Source organism: Argiope bruennichi, chromosome 6, assembly GCF_947563725.1.
Source record: "Argiope bruennichi chromosome 6, qqArgBrue1.1, whole genome shotgun sequence".
Taxonomy (NCBI): domain Eukaryota; kingdom Metazoa; phylum Arthropoda; class Arachnida; order Araneae; family Araneidae; genus Argiope; species Argiope bruennichi.
The window spans coordinates 76,043,057-76,069,988 of record NC_079156.1 but is presented as its reverse complement, the minus strand read 5'-3'; the positions used below and the strand labels follow the sequence as shown (position 1 = coordinate 76,069,988).

The following is a 26,932-nucleotide window of genomic DNA, read 5'->3' as shown; positions in this document are numbered from 1 at the left end:
CTCATAGGTCAAACCACGAATGTCACTAACGGGCCGAAACATTTCATAGATCAGCGGAAATCTTTTCTCACCTTTTTATCATGATTAAACCCAAAAAAGCGTGAATTTTAACCATTACATCTAACGAACCTAATCAACAAGTGAAATCATTCGAAATATGTTAAACAAACTATCCTGATTAGGGCCTCTGAACATATCGCTGTCCACACCAGGCGACAGTGTTTCCTTGACTGCGTTGAACCTTGATGAACTCGCCGGAGGCAATACATGCATCAACAGCAATAATAAAAAGACGAGCTTTTCATTAATCTTAATAAAAGTTCGTGTAACTTATTTTACGAGAATCTGTCGGATAAGTGATTAGATTGGTGGGAGAAATGCTGCGCTGATTAGGTTCCCGCAAACGAACTGACTGGCGGAATTAACAAGCTGCCTGCCTTATTTGGAGAAAGAGGATATGACGATGCATTATACGATCCTCTGAGGACATGTATTTTACGTCACTTCCATTTTCTGGAATTATATGGTGGATGGAAAGCAAATATTTCTGACATCATCTCTTTTAGACTTTGTTGTTTGCCTCGGGTAGTTTTGTTTTGTTACTGGGTGAGGTCTTGTGCAAGGTCTACGCAGAATTTTGGGTGCACAAAGCGCGGTTTGTATTTGGCCAACTTGGATGCTTTGAATTTGCATAAACATTTCCAAAAGTAAGTTTATTTTTTTTATGTATCACATTCTCCCTTTTTTTTAAAAGGAAAATCTAATTTTATTTAATATTCTAACATTAATTAAGAAGCGTGCTAAAATTATCTGAAGTATTTAAATGTACTATCAGATTATAACTTATGGCATATTTTATTTGACCCAATTTAGTTGCAAAGTAAGGATTTCATCATAAACTGTGCATCATATGGAAATCTTAGATTTTGTAAGTTTAAATTCGAATGCGTGATAATTTTATTTAATGCACTTTTATTTTTGAAGCTATAGCAATTTTTTAAAAAAAGGAAGCAAAAATAATTTCATTCGTTATAATCATTTCCAAATGAAAAAAAATCTAATTTTTAGTATATATATATATATTGCTTTAGTTTGTAATAATATTGCTTTCCACTGGTACACTAAAATTTTCGTTACCTATTCTTCTGTTCTGTCTGTGTTGTCAAAATTTATGCACTCGTACGAATACTTTTAAAATGCAGATTCATGACTGTACCATCGGGAACTAACTACAAATCGTACTAAAGAAAGAAATTTAAGTGTTCTTTTTAATTTTCTTCACGTATTTTTACAAAATGGCACGTTTTGTAATCTTTTTTGGATTTATTTATTAATTTTACGAAAATGCATTTCTTATTATTTATTATTATCGAGATTATGAATAACATACATTCGCATAATTATTTTTAATCAGAAGCTAAAGATTTATAAGTATGTAATAATAAAACAAACGTAATTAAAACAGATGAGAACCTCACCAATAATGTCTAACAAGACATTAACATTTTAATACTTTATAATTCGTAGGTTTTGAATTTTTTTGGCAAAAGGCTATCAATAGTCCTTTAATCAATCTAGTACTTGTGGCTCCCTTTCAGTCCATTGGCAGAAGGCAATCGCCTAGACGAAAAGCCACCACAGGGACAGACACAATATCATTGGCAGATTTACAACTGGCAAATCTAAGCATCTGTCTGGAGTTGACAAATTGCAGGAAAGGACGCAGACATATTGATTAAAAATTTGTCATAAATCTGTTTGTCATATAAATTTGTAAACCAACAGTAGAAGTCACTCCAAAACTTTCTCGCATATTCTCTAATAAAGAGTCCCAGAGAACGTCTTGCATGCCATTAGTGTAAATTAATTAAGAAATATGAACTTTTAGCTTGAATTTAGCATTTTTACTGAATCTATCGTATGACCCTTGGCGTTTTTTTGGCGATTAATTACTGAAATCGAATTTCTATTTTAGAAAAAATTTTCCCTGTCGATTTCAACAAATTTTACACACTTGCAGACACAAATTCACATACCGAATTTCATATATTAAAGTTATTGAGGTTGTGATTTTATCGAGCTTATATGCTTCTGAAGGTACAAACTGAACAAACTTTCAACCTCTTGTCGGATATTACATCTGTGTAACAAATTTTATCGTTCTTGCTTTCTTTGTTTTGTAGTTATCGAGTTCATTTTTATTCGATCAGCCGGACAGACAGCCTTCATTTCAACGGATTTTGCATAAAATTTGACAGAAATCTACAAATTTGATCTGAAGACCGTATACCAAATTTCAAATGTTAGGATTGCTCATCGATGCGACTGCAGTGAGTCGACTGTTTCTCGCCTCATAAAGAGATTCAAAACTGAAGGAACCGTAGATAAAAAGCCTAGAGGTAAAAGTGAAGATTAGTGTGCCCCCATCCGAGTTTGCCGCCAATATGGCAACCCAACGGAATTCTCTTCTAGTAACCCTAATGTTGTTTTATTTACTACTTTTTACAACGGTTGAGTTGTACATGAACTACAACTATTTTATGAAAAATGTTAAATTAAAAATAATAAAAAAAATATCGATTAAAGATTTAAATTTTGTTCTTTATCATAATTAAAAGTTTTTTTACTACCAATAAGAAACTGCAATTTTATTTTTAATGTGAATACGAACAGAAAATATTTATTCTTTTGCATTTTTTAATTGTCAGTATGCGTTTTAAAAAATCGTATGAATTCTTACTTTACGAAATCGTCTGCATTCTCACTTTAAAAATTCAGCTGCAATGGAATTCTTCGCAGTTCTCATAATTGTTTTGGTACTCTAACGTTTGATTTCCTTGATAATTTGTTATGACGGCAATTGTGCAAGAATTGATGTCGGGTAAATGGGATGGAAGGGACAGTATTTCGAATCTGCAGAAGGATGAGTGGAATATATATATATATATATATATATTACGAGTTGATAAAGTTAGGAAAGGATGCTTGTTTGAAATTTTGTATAGAGACTGGTTTGGTTGCTTCTAAATGTGAATGTCCGGTGTGTGGTGAGAATATGAAATTGATTGATTTGGATGACAGAATCGATGAAAAGATCTGGTGTTGCAGAAAGAAAGGATTGAATCCCCATATCCCTTAATTCCCTCTTTTCTATTAATTATGTACGGTTTCTGTTATCCACACAGTCCTTATGTTTAATGTGCTAGCGAAGCTACTAGGTTCCCGCTCCCGCTGCTAGCGAAGCCGTAGGATGTTTTTTTTAAGTTAAAAAATTCTGCTCAGTGCCTTCTGCAGATGCCTTTGTCATCTGTAGAAGGCACTGAGAAGTCTTAAAAAATACATATCAGTGAAAAATCATAATTATATAGCGGGAAGTGGTAACCGTAACTGTTCCGCAGCAGTATTTGTTTACTTTGTCCACCATCTTTATTGGCGACTTGACATCCTTGGCGCAGCAAGGTGCACACTAAAATTCACTTTTACCAGCCTAAAAGTGATTCTTTCGAGATTATCTTCGAAACATGCTGATGCTACATTGACACGATTAGGCCGTAGAAATAAATTTGGAAGTTCTGCTACACTTGAAAGAGAATGGAATGAGTTCACGCTTGTCATTGACAGTCCCAGAACATTTCGCAGGAGGCTCTGTAAAGCTGGTTATAAAGCACAAGTACCTAGCAAAAAAAAAAAAAAAAAAAAAAAAAACTGGCCGAAGCAATACGGAAAAAACGATTGGAGTGAGCCAAAGTGCACAAAAATTGGAGTATTTCGGAATGGAGACAAACTACATTCAGAGACGAAAGTCGCTTTTTTTCTTTTTAACGCCGGACAAGCCTGACCATGTTTGGTGTAAAGCAAAGGAAACCCTGAGACCAGAATGCCTGGTTTGTACATAAAAACACCCAAAAAGTATAATGGTGTGGGGGTGTATGTCATATCAGGAAGCTGGAGACGGCTTCATTTTGTACAGGGAACCAGGAATGGTGATAAGTATGTTGGTGTGCGGAAGGATCAATTGCTTCGTAGTGCTCGTGACACATTCCTGAGGCAGAAATGGAAATTTCAGCAAGATTTAGCACCCTACCATACATAATAAAAGATAAGACAAACTTTACAATTAATATTAAATTTCATTTCATTTCAGTTCTGATCTATATCGAAACATTTGTTATTTTAGGTAAAAGCTGCATCTGCAAAACATGGTATTAATTTTTTCGCATGGCCAGGAAAGTCGGCAGATTTAAACTCCACTGAGAATATATGGAGTATGAGAAAAAAAATAACTGAGAATCATTCTAGAACAAAACGAGAACTTTAGGAGACAATAATCAATTTGGCACCATGAAATACCGAAAGAAATGTTGCAAAACCTTGTGGATTCCATGTCTAAAAGAGTGGATACTATGATCGAAGCCAGAAGCTTTCTAACCAAATATTAAATACTTTTCAGTTAATTTAAACTTATTTATTATCTTTTAGGATTTAAAGAATGTGAAATTTTTTCTTTACTTCATTTTATTGCGAGGAATCAAAATGAATTCCGGTGCTGATAACTCGCAAAATTTTGCTTGTATTTTATTCTTTTTGAAGTTGGTAATTTTTTGTTCAATAACTTAATTACATCTTGCCTTTAGACTAATTTAGCATATTGACTTAAAATAATATCACTTTAAATGAAAAAAATATTACTTTTGGGGACTTATTTTTGAAAAAAATGTGAAATTTCTCAAATTTGCAATACTTTAGACCAGTAGTGTACATATATATATTATAGATATAGTTTGATTGGAGCTGACGTCCTGGCATAGGGGTAGCACATCTTCCCCGTGATCTGGGCGTCCCGAGTTCGAATCCCGGTTCAGGCTTGGTTGTTCTTCATCTGTGTTCTATCTGTGAGGTGTGTGAATGTGCCCCCCTGTAAAAAGGAGTTGTGCAAGCGAATGTGTGGGTTTCATCTTCATATGAGTTAGAAGTCCGACTTCTGCCCTCGGGTGCTCAGGGGTCTTTACCCTTGGAAGCTACTGCACCCACTTTCCGTGGTAACGCGGACACGACATCATCATCATCAAATATAGTTGGATGATTGAAATCGCTAAATTGGCGTCTTTTTTTCTTGGCGCTTTCTGGTCGCTGTTAAAACCTAAAATGTTAACGTAATGAATCATTAATATACTGATTAAATTAAAAAAGTATTTGAATATAAAAAAAGATATTTTTTAAAAGAGGAGCTTCTATTAAACACTGTCTAAGACTGTAAAATATTTAAATCCGACGTTACACAGTGCACAAACATAATTCCAAAAATGTATTCATTAAATTCTGGAGATGGAAATTTTCGATGACATATGAGTGTGTGCGTCATATTTTAAAGCTTTCTCTCTAGAAGGTTATATGCTGTTTTCTTTCCCGCCTTCAGTCTCTGTTTCTATTATTTTAAGAATTTTCTTCCCTCCTAAATAACAGTAATTTATCTATTTATATAAATTGCGTATAAAATTGATGTTTATTCTAAGCATACAACTAAATTCTTTGTCTTGAATATAAATTTTTATTAAGAATAGTATTTCTTTACTAAATTGAATGCTCATAATTTCTAATTTCCGCGTTTCATTTATTTATCCTCTTTGGAATTTTCATAGAGGAAATAATGAGCGACGCAAACACCAAAACTATTGAAGACGGAAATTGAAACGAAATCCTGTTGGGGATGACATCAACAGACGGGAAAAAAGCAAGGAAACGTCGTCTTTTCACCGCTTTTTTCCGACTTTCACTTTCTAAAATACGCAGTATAATAGAAAGGAAATGTATTTTGATCGTAAAATATTCGATCTCCAATAACCAATAAAATTAATAATGAAATTATGTCAGTCTGTCTGAATATGATAACTATAAAATGAGGCAGATAAAAATTGGTATAAGATCTTTGAGCCAAAAAATGCATATTCGTGTCGAATTTTGAACGGTGCCTAATAGAGAACATATCTGCATTTAAAAAAAAAACATTTTCTACGATTTAAAATTTAATTATAATGTAATATTAGGTTAAAAATTAATACTAAAAGAATGCGACTGCAATAAGAATATCGTTTTAATTTTTAACATTCCTTCGAAGTTTAATATTTTTTAATTTGCTTTGTAAAAATAATGACTCTAAAGAATGTTTAACCCTAGAAATCGGGACTTTTTATAATTTTTTTTTTACAAAAAAATGTTTTGAATAGCTGCATATAATTAAGGAAAATTATTAAAATTTTAGTATTATTTCCCGTAAAATTAAAAAAAAATTAAAACGTGCCGAATTATGAGTTACATTATGAGTTAAGCAATATTCCAGCAGCACAAATCACATTATAACAATTCCGTTATAAAAATAAATCTCTTTTCACCAATATATCTTTTACAAAGAAAAAATTTGTATTTTTAATTGTAGAACTATTCATAAAATAGCAATCAAAATATTTTTCCAAGTTTCCAATTTAAATCTAATTTTACTAACCAGATTATTATGTATCAATATTTTTTTACAAGTGTTTACCAAAAAGTATTTAAAAAAGGATTTTCAAGCGCTCATTGTTACCTCTTTGGAACAGTGGTGTGAAACTTATAAATGAAAATAAAAGCGTTTAGCCAAATTGTTACCACTGTAGGATTAACATAGTATCTATGTCATATTAAGATGCAAGTTCCAGAAACTACAACTGGTATTTATGTTCGATTTTGACAATTTTTATACCGTAAAAGAACAAAAGTCTACATATTCTGCTGGCAATTGTTAACATGTCAATCATGTCTAAATTGGTAAGTAAGGTCAGTGTTTTGCTGTTAGATAATTTGGAAGGAGCGAGTTTATATGTTTACCATTGTCAGAGTTCTAATTATTTACGAACCATTCATCGAATCTGATCCCATTTCTTTTGTTTTTCTTTCTCTTTGTCTTTTTTCATATTATCGTAAGAAGAGAGAATGCTGAATAAAAGTCAATTAATGATCACGTGATACACGTCATGTCGATTTTAATTCGCAATACGTATCTTAATTTGGATTCCTGTAATATATCTCATTATAGTGTAAGGTCAGGAACATACGAAACACTATTTTGTTATTGAACTATTTCGTCTCTTCTCTAAACGATTAGGTCCATAAATATGGTAATACGACAACTTGGCGATCTTTTTGGTCCAAAAAACAGGATCTTTTGTTCCTTCTCGACTGATAGTACGATCATGACCGATAGTATGGCCGCATCCATTTTATATAATGACTCTTTACTGATTTGGTTTCACTAATTTGAATATTGAATCATGAAATAATTGTTCATCAAATACATGTTTTTTAAAACCAGTGCAGCAAGATTGTCAAAGACAAAATTGTTCAGCAACAAAAACTCGCCCGTATGCTTTTGGTCTTTTGGAATGTAGTTTCACTTTTGGTGGAATTAAATAAACAATTGATCATAGGTAAAAATTGACGTTGAGAGGCGCTCTTCAGGAGGGGAAAAAAAAAAAAGGTCGTCAAGTTTGTGTGTCACCATATGTAGGGGATGGGTAATCATTAAAACTTCAACAAAACTAGCTTGGCGCACGAATTTATTACGTGTTGTGATGTCATGTAAATAGACCTCATTATATAAAAAGAATTACAAACCTTTTGACTGCAAACACTATCGAATACAATTGTTAATATTTTTAAATGCAATTAAATGAAGGTATTTAATACATTTTTTTGCGTTAAATGAATTATACAAACTCGGATAAAATCTCCATATAAGTTCAATATGTGATAAAAGTAAATAGTAAAAAATATTATAAATATGCGGTAAATGAATTTATTTAAGTATTTTAATTTGATCATGTTGATGTATCATGTATGTTCTCATGCCAATATAGTATGTAATATTTTGAAAAATAAAATATCAATCACACAGTTTTATTCAGTATTAATTAAATACGATAAAAGTCAGATTTAATAAATTTGAGAAAAACTGATTAAGAGATTCCATAAAATAATAAATTATTAAATATACTAAAAATTAAAACGTGCGGGGTTTCAAAAAGTACAATTTTATTAGCATACAAAAATATTAAAATTAATTTCCGTCAAAAAAATGTGGCGGTCGAAAAAATTATAAGAGTGTGAAGAACTGGAAACATTACGACAAGGAAATTAAAATATTAAAAAGAAAAAAAAATCCTTAACAGTAATTAAAAATCAAAATATATTATGAATGTAATTAAAATTGCGATTTTGTTATAACTTACAGTATCAGTTCCTACAGTTTTTACAATTTTTGTTCTGATTTCCAGATTTTTCATGAAATATTCTTCTGTTAGTGCTCTACTAAAAGTGCATTTAAAAAAAATTAGTTTATAGCAGTTAAATTTTTAGAATAAAATATAAATATTCGTTAATAACAACAACAACAACATCGTGCAATTTCAGACCATTTGGAAGTTAATGCAGCGGATTAAAAAAATCGTTTGCTTTTTTTTTATTAAAGTACAGTAATTAGATGTTTAGTATTTTTTTATTTTTATTTGTCGTCTTTCGAAAGTGTTCAAATAGATTGTTTTGCGATTTTATTAAAAAGTGATTTTTTTGATGGTAGATGTTTTTCTTTTCTCTCCTTGTTTTTTTTTATCTGAATCAAGTTTTATCTAGAATTTTTCGCGCTTTTAAAAAAAATTATCTAAAACGACATGCACTTTTCTGATTCTATAAAAAATACTCTTTTGAAATATTTAAGTGAAATATTTCTATTATTAAAAAAAATCGGAACCTTGTGACAATGAAATTTATTAACGCTCACATGATAACAGTCAAATATGTCACATCAGTTTAGTTGCGTTTCTTTCCTTGCAGAAAGAAAATAAGAAAAGGAAATAGAATAAGACAACTTCCAACTGGATGTTAAATGACATGCACGTTCGATACGTGAATTGACTACATCATCATCAAACCCTTTATAAATAACCAAAAATCATTCTTAAATATGAAGATTTTTTTATATAATAATTGCCATATACACAGCCAAAGGAAGGTGAAAGTTGTCACTTTTACAACTGTAATTCAAATGTATTAATTAATTATTAAAAGTATCATCTGCAAAAGACGATTATCGATTCTGATCAATTGCAGAATATTATTTCTCGGTTGATGACAAATGATATTTGTAATGTGCAGATCGTTCTGCAATTGCTGATAAATGACAGTAATAGTTGTGGCGTATGGATTATTTTGCGGCTGATAAAAATTGAGAGTTGTAGCGAGTGGATTATTCCGCAGCTAATTATAATTAAGAATCATCCTGAGTTTATTATTTTGCGGTTGAATGTAACTGAGAGTTGTCGCGAGCGGATTATTCCGCGGCTGATTATAATAGAGTTCACGCGAGTGGATTATTTAGCCATGATAATTGGGAGTTGTCATGTGCGTACTATTACGCGGCAAATGATAATAATTGATCAGACGCAAGACATGTTCTTCGGTTTATGATTATTGATTGATTTCATGTCAGAATAGTTCCGCTTATGTATGCGCATATAGCTATTATATATGTAAAATAATAAATATTGTTTCTAAATTAGTTAATAAGAAGTTTGTTTCATGCCTGTAAGAAACTTTTTTTTTATGTGAAGTAAAAGACTCTCTTATGCAAGTTATCTTCATTTGTTTTATTAATTCTGGTTTTATTTTTAACAGATGATTTTCTCCTCATACCGGTTTCTGCAAATAGCAGTCTTGGCCGTTCTGTATCTGGCGGTGAAATGTGATGAACCTCCAAAGGAGTGCGGGGCTGTCAAAAATGCGAAGGCGGAAACGTATCTCGAAACTGCAGCTGCTCTGATTGACAAATTAAGAGAAAACTTGCCAGAAGGTAACCGGATTTCAACAGATTTTTTTTTAACCAGTTAACTGTATTTGACGAGTATACTCGTCATGGAAATGGGCAGCAATTTGCGTTGTGACGAGTTTATTCGTTAGGAGTAATAAGTAGTAAATATAGCTAAATTTTTGCGACTCATTTTAGATACGCATTTTCAGAAGAGACCGAAACAGTTAATTGGTTAATAATTGAATATAAAAGTAGAAAAATATTTCTTTGTAATTTTATCTGCAATCGCTTAGTGGCAAGGTCGGATTATCAAATAGACAACTATCTAAAGACCTTAAAATTTCGAGGGCCCGAAATTTCGATATTTTTTTCCAATATTTTTCAATATATTAATTTTTTATGCTTTTATTTAATTTACAAGAGCCGTGCACTCAAATTTATACAAAGTAATATTGAATGTTAGAACATTATTTTAATTTTCTTCATTATTTTTTTTCAAGTTTTATATTATGTCATTTAAATACCTTGAAAACATTTTGCTTTATAGTTTTAAAATGTTTGATTCTATAACTAAGCAGAATTTATATTTTGTTCATGATTATTTTTCTAATTATTCAGTTTAAAATTGTTTTTAAACGTGAAGCTTGAATTTTTTTATATATGGTATACTGAAACCAACTGTCTTGATAAAGACTTTCAAACGAATTGACAAAATATTTCATTGCATTTTCTTCAAAACATTTCTTATATAGAAAATTAAAATCAGTATAAAATCAAACGAGACTTGCCTTGTTTAAGAATCTTTAAAAGTCTGAATTCAGCACGTGGATTGCAATGGAAAGATGTTGAGTTTTACTTGAGTAATTTTTTTGAGGATAATCTGTGTCGAAACCAAGTTGATTTTAATTTTAAAATCCAAATTATAAAGAAGTCATGAAAATTGGATTTTTAAACTACCAGTTTAAAATTAAAACGAGGAAATTAAATAACTGCAAACAATTAAATCTTTAAAATACAAATTAACTGAGACTCTTTTTGAGTTTTGGAGGATAAGGAGCCGACTAGACGTGGTATCTATACCATAATGACAAAAACTTCGTCTTGCATACGGACATAGAATATGCTTAATCCATTCTGAATCAAATGTTCTGATATGATGAGGGAGAAGAGGTTCCAGCACAAGTATCGTCCTCGTCATTTCCCATTGTTCAAAATTATATTTTCCCTAAGAAATCATTAAATACCTTCTAAATAGAATGATTATTGAACCAAACCAAACTTTTCTTAGTTTTTAAACCATTAAAGCCGCATTAATTTTTTAAATAATTTTTTTATTAATTTCTTGTATATTTTAAGTATATATTAATTGCATTGTTAATCCTTTCGCCTGCATTGACACGTCTATTTTTTGCATCTATTTAGAGAATTTCCGATTTTAAATTCGATTAAGTATCTCGTATAATTGTAGCGATGACAGATCGATGCAAAGCAAATATCGATATTCTCAGAATCGCTTGGTCTTTGTCAAGAAAATTTGCTAAAGGTAATTATTTTTCGCATCAAAAAATGTCGGCATGCACCAATGGAGAATGTTGAATTAAAAACGGATAACTTTCTCTGTTAGATAAAACTGCAATTTTTGAGCTCGCATTTTAGTATTAAAACATATATTAAAATAGAAACACGCTTAAATAATAGCTCAATTTAAGTAAACTGTTGATCCTAAAGCGATCAGTACATTCTAAATGAGGAAAGGAAATTATATTAATAAGTTTATACACACAAAAAATTGTTACAATTTTATTTATTGTATCTAACTTTAATTTTTATGTTTATATTTCTGGTTGTGTCTTTTCGGCTCTGTTCTCACTAGAATCTATCTGTGCTTGTCGACGTATAAATGCGATGGTTCAAATGTATAAAAATGTAATTAAATATTCAGTCTTCCACAGAGTTATTTAGTATGTGTTGACAATTACCCGATTACACTAACATGTTCTAATTTTAATCTTTTACGGTAACAAATACAACCATTCTTCTTTATAGTATACCTTTTTTTTTCAAATGTTTTTGTCCGATTTTGATGAAATTCGGCTCATATGTTCCTTAAGAAAAGAGAAAAGTCTTGTCATTTTTTTCAAATTCGGAGGCTAATTAAAATATAAATTAATTATAAAGAAAGGTTGATACTTTTGAAAATATATTCTTTTCAATTCTTTTGAAAATATATCTGAAAAATAATTTTCACATTATCCTAAAATTAAAAATCACCTTCGTGATGATGCCAATTTAATTTCTGTAATATTTTTTCTCTAATTTTACTAAATTCCTTTAACTAGAATTGATGCACAATTAGTAATAACAATTTTATTCTTATGATTTAGATTCATTGTTTCTTCTAATCATTCAACTGCGCGCTTTTGTCAGTGCTAAAATTAAGATAAAATTCTTTTTTTTTTTGGGCATAACTCTGAAGTAAGAATTTAATTTACACTTTTAATTTATATTAGTACATACATATATATTAAAAATTTTTCACACTCAATCATTTCTGTTCGACTGATTGTGTTAATTCATATTTTCAATCTTATGAAATAATGAGGTGAAATGTTAAATACTTTCCATATTAACCCTTTACATTCGGATGGTGCTTCTAATCATCATTCAAAATGGTGCATCATTTCGACGTTTTATATATTTATTGTTTAATTTTAACAGTTAAAAGTAACTGCAGAGTGGTAAGAAGATGTAGATTAACGTTTCGGGGAAATTCAATTTAAAACAATTATATATATATTTATTTTTCTGAGCGATGAATAACTCGTTGTATTAGATGAATAATCCTGCATCGAATTATTTTTCAGAGTGCATTGGGTTAATATTAAACACCGTGGAACATTAATGCTACGGGGAATAAGCTGGCGACAAAAGTGCTTAGTGTACCATAAATTTGTTACTGTAACTATTATTTTCTCTAACAGAAGGCAAAAATGACTGTAGTTGCCCTCCCAAGCCTATGGATTGCGATGAAATAATGCAGTGTGGGCATAACAAAAGTGGAGTCTATCAAATTTGGCCACGTAACCGAGTAATGGTTGGAAGCGTCTATGTATATTGCGACATGGAAACCAGCGGAGGAGGTTGGACAGTAAGTATTCATCTTTTCATTTCCAGAAACGATGACCTACATTATGAAAAAATAATCTCAAAAGGTGAAATTCGGCAACAATCACTGAAAAGTGGGATGGGTAAAATTGATAGGGAAACTTTAATCCTAAATGTTAAAAATCTGAAAACCTATGCATTTCGAGTTATTATTCTACTGTAATAATTATTATTATTATTTATATTATAACGCAAAAGAGAATATTGATGGATTAGTTCCCCAGATATCCAATGAAAATATTAAACTTATCAGTTAATTAGGAAGAAAACTGAAACAAGTGTTATTTTATAAAAGCCTTATACGAATAATGCTTCTGGTTTTTATCATATGATCAGACTGTAACCGTGATTAGAATAAAAACATCTATAGATTGAAAAAAAATCTCATTGCAAATTATTGTTGTTGCCATCTGTTGTTTAAATCAAGAAAAATTTGATACCGTTTCCTGAAACCCAAAGGCAATGGAAATTTGATTTAGATATACAGCCATTAAGATATTAAACAATAATTGTGGAACCTGCATTTCACTATACCTCAAATGTACCATCATGGGATCTATATGTATTGAACATGAACCGAAGTTTTTGTGTGAATATGTGTGTGTGGGGGGGATGAGCTGTTCATGGGGGGGGGCAAGAGCAGAAAACGATTCAAACTGAGTTGTTACTCCAAAGGTACTCTAAACTCAGTTGTTACAGGGGTGGGATCGATTACCATGGGGACTCGTCAGCTGTTCTGCTTTCTCTAAGACTTTAAAATGTGATTGAGGGCCTCAAATTAGATACTTATGAAAAATTGAAATTTATAGAATAATGAAATGGAGCTAAATTAGTTTTCTAATGTGGTTTTGTGAATTCCTAATTTGACGAATTTTATTGATAAACATAAGCTCACATGATAGTTGCTATTTGGTATTATTTATTTTCTCTTAAGCAGGTGTTATACGATGTGTCGAACCTACCCTCGAATGTTGGATCCAAAGTAAAAAAAAAAAAAAAAAAAAAAAAATTGGGCAGTTGTTTATCACATAGCAGAGACAAATGTTTCTGCTATTTGATATGAATAATATTTGATCCGATAAAACTTGATCTAACGTTTAAAAGTTTGAGTGGACCAATTAAAGGTGGAAGAAGTTGCATTTGTTATTACTGCAGTAGTGGTATTTTTTGATCCAGTTTATTACTTAACTGATCAATTATGTCTCATTTTTTTACTTGATTAACGGTAACAAATTGATTCGTGGCGTATAGCCGTGCGTTCACCCAAACGAATGATTTGGATGGAATGTTCGATATTTCCTTTAACATGGACATAAAAGACGGACAGCAGGCGCAATATTTTTCAACTAGAATATTCAATACTTGGCATTGGAGTCTCGTAATTCAAAGATCCGCCACATGAAACTACAAACTATCAAGTTCCCGATGATCGACTTTGTATCATTTGGTGTATACGTCAAATTTCGTCTTTCAACAAAGTGTTCTAATTATCTCCGATTTGAATTCAATTATTATAAATAATCACTATTGACATCTGCTCTTAAACAAAATCCGTTTGCGCTTTTCTTTCCTGTAACCTTTAATTAGTCATTTTTTTTAAAAAAAATTAAGTACTTTCTGCTGTCGTAACTGATCGCATTCATACCTTTTGAGCAGATATTTTATCAAAAATTTAAAGGGTTTAGTTTCGAATCAAAAGATTGGAATTGATTAAATGATGAGAGTCTGATTTATTTTTCATTTAAATATTCATTGCATCTTTTTTTATTTCATAAATTTTTATTCCATACTATAGGAAGCCCTTTGTATATGAAACATACAAAGAAAAAGTAATGCAATCGTGAAATTCTAACTCGAGATTTTTAAGGAACTTCACGTTATTAGATTTCACCGAGTGTGTAAAAATACAGCTTCAGAAATGTTTATCAGTTTGTGAATATAATAACTAAAAAAATGTTTTGGGTTAGACAGAGGAAATTAGATATGTGGTCTTTGTATAAATTTTGTAGATTTCCTTTGACTTTTAATCGAAATTCACTGGAAATTTGACCGTATATCTTTCCAAATATAAGTAAACACACGATTACTGCAAAATGTAAACGTTTTGGTACTAGGAATTTTTAACTAATTGTTGGTTTGAGTTCATTTGTTTTTTTTTATGGCATAAAAGCCATCTTTGGCTAAGTCGCTACACATTCATGGAATGAAAATATTTTTTATCAATTTATAATAAAATGGAAACATAGAATGTCTACGAAATCCAGACGTGTAAAAATGCGAGTCATGAAGACGCACAACAATGATGTAGGGTATGGTAAATTATTAAAAAGCGTGGCTAATTTTTATATGCTATTATAAAAGCTAACAATTTTTTTAAAAAACTAAAAAGGTTGATATGAGGTGTTTTGGAAAATCAGGGTGATACTTCTGAAAAAAAGTGCAAAACGCTGTGAAGGAAATCGTGGACATTCTACATGAAATGTAATGTATAAAACGGATATAGGACTGTTATAAATTGTGAAAAATGGTGATGGTTCTCCCATCAACAAATGTTGGTGGGTGATTCGAGTGGTACCAATCTTCACTCTACGATGTTGTCCAGATTTTTGCTGGGTAATTTGGAACAGAAATCGATTGTAGGCTTAATTGTATGGACCTTATTACGAATCTGTGCGTCCCAATCAGTTTGCTACTGGGACTGTGCATTATATATTCTTGTAAACTGAAAGAGATATCTCTGTTGGCAGGAAAGTTGTAGTAGATTTTGCTGCCATATCAGCTTTTTTATTTCACGAAATTCCCACACGTGCAGGTGAAGATTATGATCAAATTTTGAATCAAATCTGTTAAAGGTTTGACCGTTGGTCAGTCTGTATTTTCTGATTTATATAAATGCGATAACTCAAACACAATGACTTAATAAAATTTTATTATTATTCGCCGCTTTAGTATCTAAAATGTATATTCATTTCAAATTTTGAATTAAATCTATTAAGAGGTACCCACCTATCATGGCTGTCGATTCGCATATGTCCAAGCTTGGTAACTCAAAAACACAAAAATTTAAATTTGAAGTTTGGTGTGGAATTTTGTTACTGAAGTTTTAATTTTCAATCGATTGGAAAAAAAATGTTGTTTAAAATGAATAATTCCTTTTCTTTATTATACTATGAAATACAACATTCTTGTATGTATTCTCGGGAAAAATTAGAAACTGTGAATTCGAGGCGTTCCCAAGATCCACAATTTTATGAAGGGTAAAAGAGAATAAATCCTTTATTAAAGAATATGTGAGAAATTTTGGAAAAGACATCTCTCACTGGATTGTAATAGTATTATTTTCAAGGTCCCTACAAATGAAAAGATTGAAAGATAAAATTCACTTTTTATGGTGATCAATTATTGCAATGGGAAACAATTTTAATAGTCTTTCAGTTTGTTTTTATGAAGCCGAGTTCTCCAAACTTAGTTTAATTGAAGACAGATGCAATATCATATCTGGATTTGCATTAATTAATTAATCAAATTATTAACTCACGCATAAGATAATTTTTATATTTGTGGAAAGTATTTAAATATTTTATTGCTTTTAGTTAATTCTTGATTCTATTCTTTTTCAATAACCTTTAGGACCTTCTTTTCTATTTTTTTTATTCGAGCTTGGATATCAAAATCCTTATTAGCCATCCTCAACTACCAGATCTTCGCCAATTACATCAGTAGTGTTAATCTGATCATGTCAGTCAATTTTGATGAGCTACATATTATCACAAAAAAAAGTGCAATTTTAAATGGAAACCTTAGCAGTAAATATGAGATTTTTGAATGGTTAATAATGCCTGTATATTGTTAAAATCTTTCCAGTTCTTTAAGCTAGTGTCTCTTCTGAAATTATATCTTGTTTTATTTCTCAAAAAATTAGGATGGTGTGATCATTGATCACATATCAAGGAATCATGAGCTTACACATAAAATTACATTTTCCAAATCGAAACCATGGTCATGTCTTGGGAAATCTATCGTATGTTACATATGTAATGTATAGTAATATGGTTTTGGGTCAATTTCTCTCAAAAATAAAGAGTGGCCAACCATTGATGATATATTTAGAGATTAAATGCTTTCACACGAGGCAAGATTAGTGAAATCGGTTTGGACTGGAATACTAATTCTTTGGTTTTTCCTTATTTTCTCTACTAATTATAAAGAAGAATGCGTGCGTGTGTGTTGGCGCTATACAGACTAGACCGTTTGACATAGAACTGCTATTTTTGGCATACTTTGGAAGCTGCAAATGTGCGCATCGGAGTGATTTTTTCCACAATTTTAATCAATTAACAAGTAATATGAAAAAATAATTCAATTCCTACTTAGTTCAACAAAGAAAAATTTTATTTTAGTTACTTTTTATTAAATAATTATCAAAAAAATTAAGTATTAAAAATTATTGATTTTTTCAAGAATTGTACACGCATTCTTCACCTTCACGTGAAAAGTACCAAAAACCTTACATTTTACCGAATGAGCTACTGTATGTTGATTTCAATTTTCATTACAAACTGCTAAAACTCTATTTAAAGTATTAAAAATTAATTAAATTTAATAATTAATGAAATAATATTTGAAAAAACTGTATTAACATCAAATGTCATCCACTACAAGTTTAAAAAATGTATTTGAACTTGAGTGGATGAATAAAAAGTATTTTATTGACTATTGAAAATTTGAACAAGATACATAAATATATATAGGGAGAATGCGAACTAATAGTTTGAATTGAAAAATAAGGCGACATTTTGATATTTTTTTTTTCCTGGATAACTCGGAAAATTTATTATTAAAATCAATTTTCACATTATTTTAAAATTTAAAAATTCTTTTTTTTTAATAATACTGTTTGCCATGCAAATTGTTTCGAAATTTTGGATAATAAAATTTGTTTTTCGCCTAATTTTCAACAACAGATTATATTGTTGGCGTGAAATTTAAAACATTATCTTTATTTCGTCAAATATTGAATTGTATAATTTTCTATCATTAATTAAAGCTAGAGAAGGATTCTGTTTAATATCTGTAAAATTTACAATAAAAAAAAGTTGAGTAGAGTTGAGTTGAATTTCATGGTACTGTAACTAAATTACAGTACCATGAAAGTTAGAAAATACATTATCCAGATAGTTACGTTTTTAATAGCAGTTTGATGTCATGGACTATTTCTCAATAGAAACGTTCATGCACAGAGAACTTATACAAGACTATTAAAACAACACGACTTTAATATCTTTGATGCTTTGAGGCTTAAAAATAATTTATTGACGGAATCATGAACATGGCGTGATATCTGAAAGATTAATTTGGAATGAAGTATACTTTATATACCTTAATCCTTTAATATCTTTTATCACTTAATATCCTTGAATTTTGTTAGCCGGCTAGTTACCAGAGGCGGCTAATTTTAAACATATAGTTAATGTTTTTATCTCTTTAGGTAATCCAAAGAAGAGGAGATTACAGGAGACCGGCTGATTTCTTCTTGAAATCCTGGCATAGCTACAAGAATGGATTTGGGGATCTTCGCCGAGATTTCTGGTTAGGTGAGTTTTTATTAATTTCTAAAAATTTTGCATTCTGCTTTATATTTTTAAATAATATACGATTTTTTTAATGGTAACTGTATGTAATTGCCAACTGCACTCGCATTTTTGTTTTAAAAAGACAATGCTGAAATTTTCATCTGATATAGTAAAAAAAAATGTAAATCCTTGTTCAGATAAAATAATTTTATGAACGAACTCCTGTGCGCAAACAAAATGGAATTAAAGTTTTAAATATTAAATACAATTCCTTATGGGAATATTACAAATTGCAGTGGTTTCTTATTTCACGATTTCAGAAAAATTTCTGCATGTTTTCTCATTTTTGCATATTTACTTTAAACCTAGTTCTATACTTTATATAAAAGACTATGTAAAATTGAAAAATCTGAACATTGACATATTCGTTTTTAAAATCCTGAAGTATTTATTTAAATCAAAGAAATATTATTTTAAATTCTTAAAAAAATATTTTAAATTTATTTCGAGCCATGGTCAATTTGCAATGTCAAGGTGACCTTTTTATCAACAAATGTCAAATAATGAAAAAGTAATACTAAAACTTGAGTAACTGATTTTATAGTTTTGAAACAGAGTCTCAGAAAAAAAATGTTCACTTGTTTTTTTAATAGACTTGAGAAAATTGGGGAAAAAAATGCATGCGACTCATAAGCGAAAATGCTCTAATCTTTAGACCTAATCGATAGAAAAAAAAGATCAAGCGCATATAAAAGAATATGCATTCGAATCAAGGCGCAATAGTTTTTAAAAATTATAGAATAAATGTGCAATTCTAATTGCAAAAATGCTTTAAATGGCGTAATGAATTATATCTTGTGTTGTTTAAATTAATGCATGTATTGCTGAATAAATTACGAAATTCCAATTTTGAATTAGCTCTATTAGTAATATTTAGCAAAATATCTTTCTCTCATTAACATTTTAAACAAGAAAAAGTTTCACTCTTATGCGACCAAAACTACAGCATTAAATATTATTGTGTTAGAGGATTTTAAACCATTTTGTTTGCCGTTGTGAGGAAAAGTCTGCGAATCAACCTTTTAAGTTTGCCGCTGATTGGTCTAAAATCCTGAAATGGAAAACTTCATAACTCGGTCAGTTTAGTTTGATAAAAAAGTGGAACTCTATTTTGTTGAAATTGTTCCAATATCTAGATTAGTTTACTTGAGCATTTTTCCAACGAAAAATACATACTTGTTTTTCATATTTAAAAATTGGCTATTGGGTTACGATTTAAGTAAATATACTATATTCATAACACTTTGTCCAAGTAATATTTTGAACATAACTAGTGTAATTATTAATGAACGAATGAGTAATGTGTTCTAAGAAGATTGAAAATCTCGGTTAAGCTCGTAGTTGGGAATCTAGCACAAAGGGGACGAAAATGTTGGCAGTGGTTGTTAAAATTTTCATTTGCCTACGATTTAAGACAAAGATAGTCCAAATTAGGCAAATTATCATCTCATCATAAATAATTTTCATGTTGTAAAATTTTCGATAGCAGAAATTGCTTAGACGGTTGAAAATCGCCCTCCCCCTTCCTAGTGGGCAGTACTTTGCCTCAAATGAAAAATAAAGTTGGGTAAGTTAATTTTTCTGTTAAAAATAGGAAAATTGTGGGAATTAAATTATAGCTATCAGTTCATCCTATAAAGATAGTTGGACGATTTTTTGTAATTGGATGCTTATTTAACAAATAAGAAAGCAATTTCATTTTCGAAGACACTATCAATCAAAAATTAAAGCAATATTTATAAATCTAACTTAAAAAGTAAATATTTCTTAAATCAAAACTATTAAAAGAAATACAAATGTACTTAGAGCGCGCTATTTCTGCTACACCTAACACACAAATGAACTTATCCAAATGAGAAATAAATATTAAGTTTAAAGGCAAAAAAAAAAAAAAAATGAAATAAAAAAAGGAATTAAGCCTAAAGACTTTATCAAAAATCGCCTTCAGACTGGGATTTTTTTTCTGTGAGGGGTCTAACTTTCGTCTAAGTATTGACCCCTCTTGACCCGAAAATCCCAAGAAATTGAGGCTTTTGAAGACAAGAACTGATAACAATAAAGCAATGATAATAAAGTACACAAAGATAATAAGCAAAATATTATTTAAAAATTCAAATCTAAGTAAGACCACAGCAAAATTGAATCAAATCCCTATAAGACCAGTATCAAACTATAAAATTAAAAAACGTTAATGAGATATAAAAGCAAAGAACAGACCAGTCGAATGTCAGAGACTAGTTTAAAATAACCATAGATTCATAAACCGAACATTTTTCTTTCTTTCCAGGGAATGATAATATTTATGCCTTGACCAACCAGAAAAAATACTACCTCAGGGTTGATCTCACCGATCATAACAACAATTCCCGATATGCCTTTTACGACCAGTTCTGGATTGATGGAGAACATCATCATTACAAGCTGCACGCATATGACTATAGTGGAGATGCTGGTAAGTATATTCAACACATCCCTGCGACTTTTTAAAAATAAATAGTAAACTTTTCCTAAAAACTCTTTCGATATCTAATCTCTATTGCTTTTAAAAAAAATTATCTCTCTGATAGAATTAATAACAATCAATAATCTACTTCATTGATTTGACCCTCTAATGGTTAATATTCGAGAAAATCCATGCTTTTCTTGAAGCACATTGGTAATCTGGTGGAAGAGTTTGGGCAGCTTTTACTAAAGATTTTTATTTTATCTGTATTATTGTAACTTTTAATGTGTAACTATTATTGTCCTATTGTTTTAGGGTATTGTTTCTATTGTTATTATGTTTGACTAAATATTTCCATAAAAGCGTGTGGCTTTTATGCTGATGTATTTTAGTATCCGTTTCTCTATTTGGGACATCTGGCGCTTTCCCCTAGAGAGCTTTGAAATTTATGTCGGTTTTCGATTTTCAATATCGATAAGTGTCACCTGTGTCTTTCTGCTAGATGGGGTTGCTTTGTGGCATTGTCATCTAGTATATACCTCCATCTGGCTTTTGGCCTGCTCGGGGTTGGTTTATATTTATTTGTCGTGTCTGAATGCGATGCTGTATGAGGAATATTCTGCTGATAATGGTATGCAAGTTTGGAGAGGTGATTCTGGATCAGATGCTGCCTTTATTACCTGATAAGTGTTTGAAATCACAAGCTCGTGCCAAAATAGTGTTTTCGAAATAGAACATTAATTTGATTAAACCTAAAATCGGCACTAATCGATGCTTCAAACTTTGATTCAAAATTTTGATCAAACGTTTCTATTAAATAATTGTAGAGGCAAAGGTTTCTAGTTCAGAATACATAGCTAATTAAATCTAGAACCGGAGTTACACGATGCGTTGAATCTTCATTCAAACTGTTGATCCAATGCTTGTGTCAAATTATTCGTCAGTTACGGAGACGGGTATTTCTGTTACCGACGGGGTGAATAATTTCTTTAATTTAATTTGATCCGACTTTTTAGATTTAAGCTGGCCAATTGTTAGAAAAAATTACAGTTGTTACGACTATAAAGATGGTATTGTCATTAAATAAAAATGAGATATATAAAAATTATTATTTACAATTAACTCCCGAATATCCGTTTCACGACTATCCGACTTTCGTACAATCCGGGCTTAGTTTTCTTTTATCGTAATTAAATGAGGAAGGGATGGCGTCTATTAAGTCATTTATTAAGGACTTTTTCAAAACCTGAAATCTGTAAGTTTTGACTCTTATCTCAGGTTACCTTCTCATATCTGTGTAATTATTTATCAGCGAAAAATAAAATCAGTTCGAGCCAATTTTCTTAAGAACTAGGTCTACGATTCACGTTAATGTTTTGTTTGTTTCCAGCATTTCAAGCTGGGCATTACAGAATTTATGCTAAAATGTAAATAGTTTATATATCCTTTTGCTTTTTCTCTAATAAATTCTTGAAACGTCCAGTGCAGTATATAAGCACATATAAACTACCAGAACAGAGCCTTCTATTTTAACTCGACACGTTACGGGCAACTGCTTCTATGATTTACTTCGCCACGGCTGCTTTCGCATTGGGATAAATGGAGGGCTTAGTATTCAGTAAGAAGTGTGAAAATACGTATTATAACAGTGAGTTTTAGTATAAAAACTTTGCCTTCTGGTATTGGAGAGTAAAGAAAGGAATTCCAACCATCTGGCTTTTTTTGTTATCCGGCCTGCCCTTCCGCCACATTAGGCCGGATACTCAGAAGTGCACTGTACTTGATTAACGGCGGCAAAGTGATAAGTGCCGTGTAGACTTACGCTGATACAAATAAAGGACTTGCTATGAATTTTCTATACTTCTTTTAACTGGGGTTAAAGGACCGAAAATTAACGGATCATTTTTCAACGCAAATACTCGAAGCTTGACATGGGAAGTTTGTGGAAGACAGTGCTACAAACTATCTGATTTCCGTTGTTGGAAGGTATTCATAGCAGCGTCTTAACCCTGCTTACTTAAATAGTGAAATATCTCAAGCCGATTCAATTTTTCAACCCATTACACAATTTGGAGGATAGGAACGGATCAATAATTTAAGGCATCTAAGAATATTATGCTCACAGACTTCATACGTTAATGAGTGAATCGGTACTTTAATGATTAAGATCTTGTCAAATCTGAATTTCTATTCAGATTCAGTATTGATTAGACTGTATGAATGTAAATGCTGTGTGACTGTATATAAGGATTGTACATTGTTATGATGTACGTGTAAATTGATTGTATGTGAACGTTTACAAATTTTTCACTTTGTTTTTCTCAGTATTTTGAGTTCGAGATATTTTGCTATCATGTAGTGTTGTCACATAATGTATGTTTGAAAATTTATCCCCGTAACTTAATCCATTAACTGCCAAATTTGTTTTTGAAATTTTTGGACGTATAATTTATATGCACACAAAGTTTGGTAACAGTTTAATTAGATTCAAATTACATTTTGTTTTGAAAATTGATATTTTTAAAGAGCGGTATCGTTATAAAATTATCAATAAAATCAATTTAATACAAAACAAGATCGAGTGAGTAGTAGATCGTTATTATAACCTTTAAATTACATATTTATGTACGGTATAATATTCATTATAATATTATATTTCATTATAATATAAAAACCAAATATATGATGCTTTTGATATGATAATTTTGTTCCGCTCAACTTACAGACGAATTTCTAATTTGTTCGCTTATTGCAAAGAAATGAAGCACAGATTACAAACTTCTTGCTACACACGATATTCATATATAGAATAAAACTTAACTGTCAAGCCTAACAAATATATTTTTGGCGCCGAGTGGTGTACGTAAAATTTCAAACTCCCCAATGGGGATCGTGGCAGCTAATGGGTTAATAAAATAAATTGCGTTGTTGTTCGAGGATATCGTTCAAAAAAGGTTAACATGTAAATCTTTTTTTAAAGTTTTATTGTATTTAGTATCATTTTAAGTGAGAAAAGTTTAAATATGATAGCTTTTGTAATCTTCATATACAGTTAAAGATTAGTATTATGTAGGCTTGAATAGCAACTATTGAAGTTGTCGATCACAATTTAAAATATAAATAATTCAATGCTGTAAATAAGGGATAACTAGTTTATCCAGCTTGTTGACGATGAAGATGGAGATGGTAATATTATGAGGAGAAAGAACTGACGTAAAAACGCAGTATGTAGTTTTTAATGTTGCAACAAGCGAGATATAAGTTCTGTTGGCAGTATTTACTGCAAGAAAATAAAACTGTTATCTAACAATAAAAAAGTAGATAAAAGTCCTTAGAAACAAGCATTTTAATATTTAATATAGTAAATTCTTTAATCGAAAGAAAACTCGAAAATTTCCGAATTTCATTTAATTGTATAAATTTTTGAATTTAGGAAAATTTCTTCATTTGAATAATAAAAGTAGAAATAAATATTAAGTTTAAATTGCAAAAAAAATGAATAAAATGGAATAAAAAAGAAGGGAAAGATTAATCCAGTCTGACGACTTCATCAAGGATCACTTTTAGACATTCACTCAAACCAGGTTTTTTTCTGTGAGGGGTCTGACTTTCGTCCAAGTATTGACCCCCTGTGACTCAAAAATCCCAAGAAATGGAGTTTTTAAAGACAAGAATTAATATCAACAAAGAAATTACCTTAAATTTATACAATAATAAACAAAATATTATTTCAAAATTTAAATCCAAGCAAAACTACAATAAAATTGAATCAAACCAAACCTCTGTAAGTTATCTTAAATAAGTGATTATATTCGTTTAAATAAGCGATTTATAAATTAATTTAGAAGAAATATTGTATATTATAAGACCATTTATTCCAGTTTTTAAGTAGATAATCAAACAGCTCTAAATTGAAAAAAGTTGAATCAACTTTACAATAGAGTTGCTTTATATCGCTTTACATAATGAATGAATTTAGAGAATTTCTTATTGCTTAAGATTTCAATTGACAAGTCAGTGACATATTGAAAATCCCATCTTTATCCAGTAATTTTATTGCTGAATTGTTCTCTTCAGGTGATGCCCTCTCCAGAACCCATGATGGTCAGAAATTCTCCACCATCGACCGAGACAACGACAACAGCACCTACCACTGCGCCCAGAAACACAAGGGTGGTTGGTGGTTCGCTGACTGCCACACCTCCAACCTCAACGGAATGTACAACAGCGAAAAGGTGAAGAGCGCTGATGGTATCATTTGGTCTACATGGCGAGGGCCTTCCGAATCGCTGAAAATGACCGAGATGAAGATTAGGCCCATGGATTTCAAGGCGGGTCTCTTGGACATGGATATAGACGCTGTCTAAAATTTGCTATCTTCGAAATGCTTTTGAATACGTATTTGTGTGTATGTTCTAGCTTTGATATTCAGTTGTGTATTTAATAAAATTTTTTGATTTGTTAGAATCTGTTAGATGTGTAAAATGAATTTTTGAGAACTTAGAAAAGATAATCTTGTGGATTTCAACATTCATTAGTGAATCTTTTGAGATTGATACCAAATTATTTATAAATAGTATTATTTTTCATTTGATTAAAAATAATAATAGCAGTAATAATTTTAGATTGGATCATTTTTAATCTTTATTTTGAGCTTTTTCAACTCTTTCTAATATATGACAGCCTCTTGGCCTATACATTCTTGGAATAATCTCGGAAAAAACTTGTGTGTCAATTTTAGCAGTCTTGTCACTGCAATTTGGAATTTTAATAAAGTTCTTTTTTCTATTTACGTGTTTTTTCATTGAATGTTCAGATACATTGTTTTTAAGATAAATGTTGCTTTTAAAATCCAATTATTCCATTAATCCAATATTCATAAATATTATTTTTTAAATAGAAGATTCTTAATTTATTAATAGTTTACAATTTATCTGAAAGTCTTTAAAATTGCAGGTAATTTTAGTATGGGAAAAAATTGACATTTTTCATATATAATCCATACATCAAAAGAATTATAATTTACATTTATTCGTATGAAGAAATAAAACGGATATTTTCAATAGAATATTGTCTAAACCTTTCAGTTGGGACAGCTATTGCTTTGAGATATAATTGCAGATCAATGTGGCATGCTGCATTACATGTAGTGCAAAGGACGTTTAAACAATCGACATGAGGGAAAAAATATAAGAATGCCATTTTGCTTAAAAAAAGATTTGTGAAATATTTATTAAAAATATACCTCCGTTGCAGATGAAATATTAAACGACAATGATTTCGTAAAAAAAGTTTATCAATTATATAGAAAGTCCTAGTGACGTAGAACTTTTTACCACCACTGTAAAATTAAATAACATGAGAAACAAGGTGATTGCCGGGATTTCTAAAAAGAGATTAAAGCATCACATTCTGTTCTTTTTTGGCGACCAGCTAGTTCGCCTGGAATATTGGTTATATTTAATTTCTATTAAATCTTGTAGATATAATTTCAAGAACTTGATTCTGCCAAATTGTCAACCAATAAAATTGTTATTTTAATTATTTTACATATGCTCTATTCATTGGGAGCATTTCTTATAAAAAATAGTCTCGTGATATCATAATTTTCGCGGTGTTGTAACTTCATTTTTTTGTTCATTTTGTAAACTATACAGTTATCAAACAATTCTTCTTGAAGTTTCAAACAGGTAAGAAAATCACACAATAAAATATTTGATGAAGCAATGAAAACGGTTTGAATCTCGGTAGCAAAGGAATCTATTATTGGAAATTAGACAAAATTGCTGTAATTTAGGGAACTTTTAAACAATTTTAAATTAGTATCATTAAGGAAATGTCTTTTAATAGTACTGT

At 30.4% G+C, this 26,932-nt stretch overlaps 1 protein-coding gene across 1 annotated transcript; it reads left to right on the top strand.

Moving 5' to 3' along the window:
- Nucleotides 1–521: 521 nt before the first annotated feature.
- Nucleotides 522–25,864, top strand: LOC129972713 (techylectin-5A-like). The gene is made up of 6 exons (XM_056086951.1): nucleotides 522–707; nucleotides 9,703–9,877; nucleotides 12,817–12,983; nucleotides 18,489–18,594; nucleotides 20,921–21,085; nucleotides 25,154–25,864. The coding sequence occupies exons 2-6, from the start codon at nucleotides 9,703–9,705 to the stop codon at nucleotides 25,441–25,443; spliced, it is 903 nt and encodes a 300-aa protein (XP_055942926.1). The 5' UTR covers nucleotides 522–707; the 3' UTR covers nucleotides 25,444–25,864.
- The last annotated feature ends 1,068 nt before the right edge of the window (nucleotides 25,865–26,932 follow it).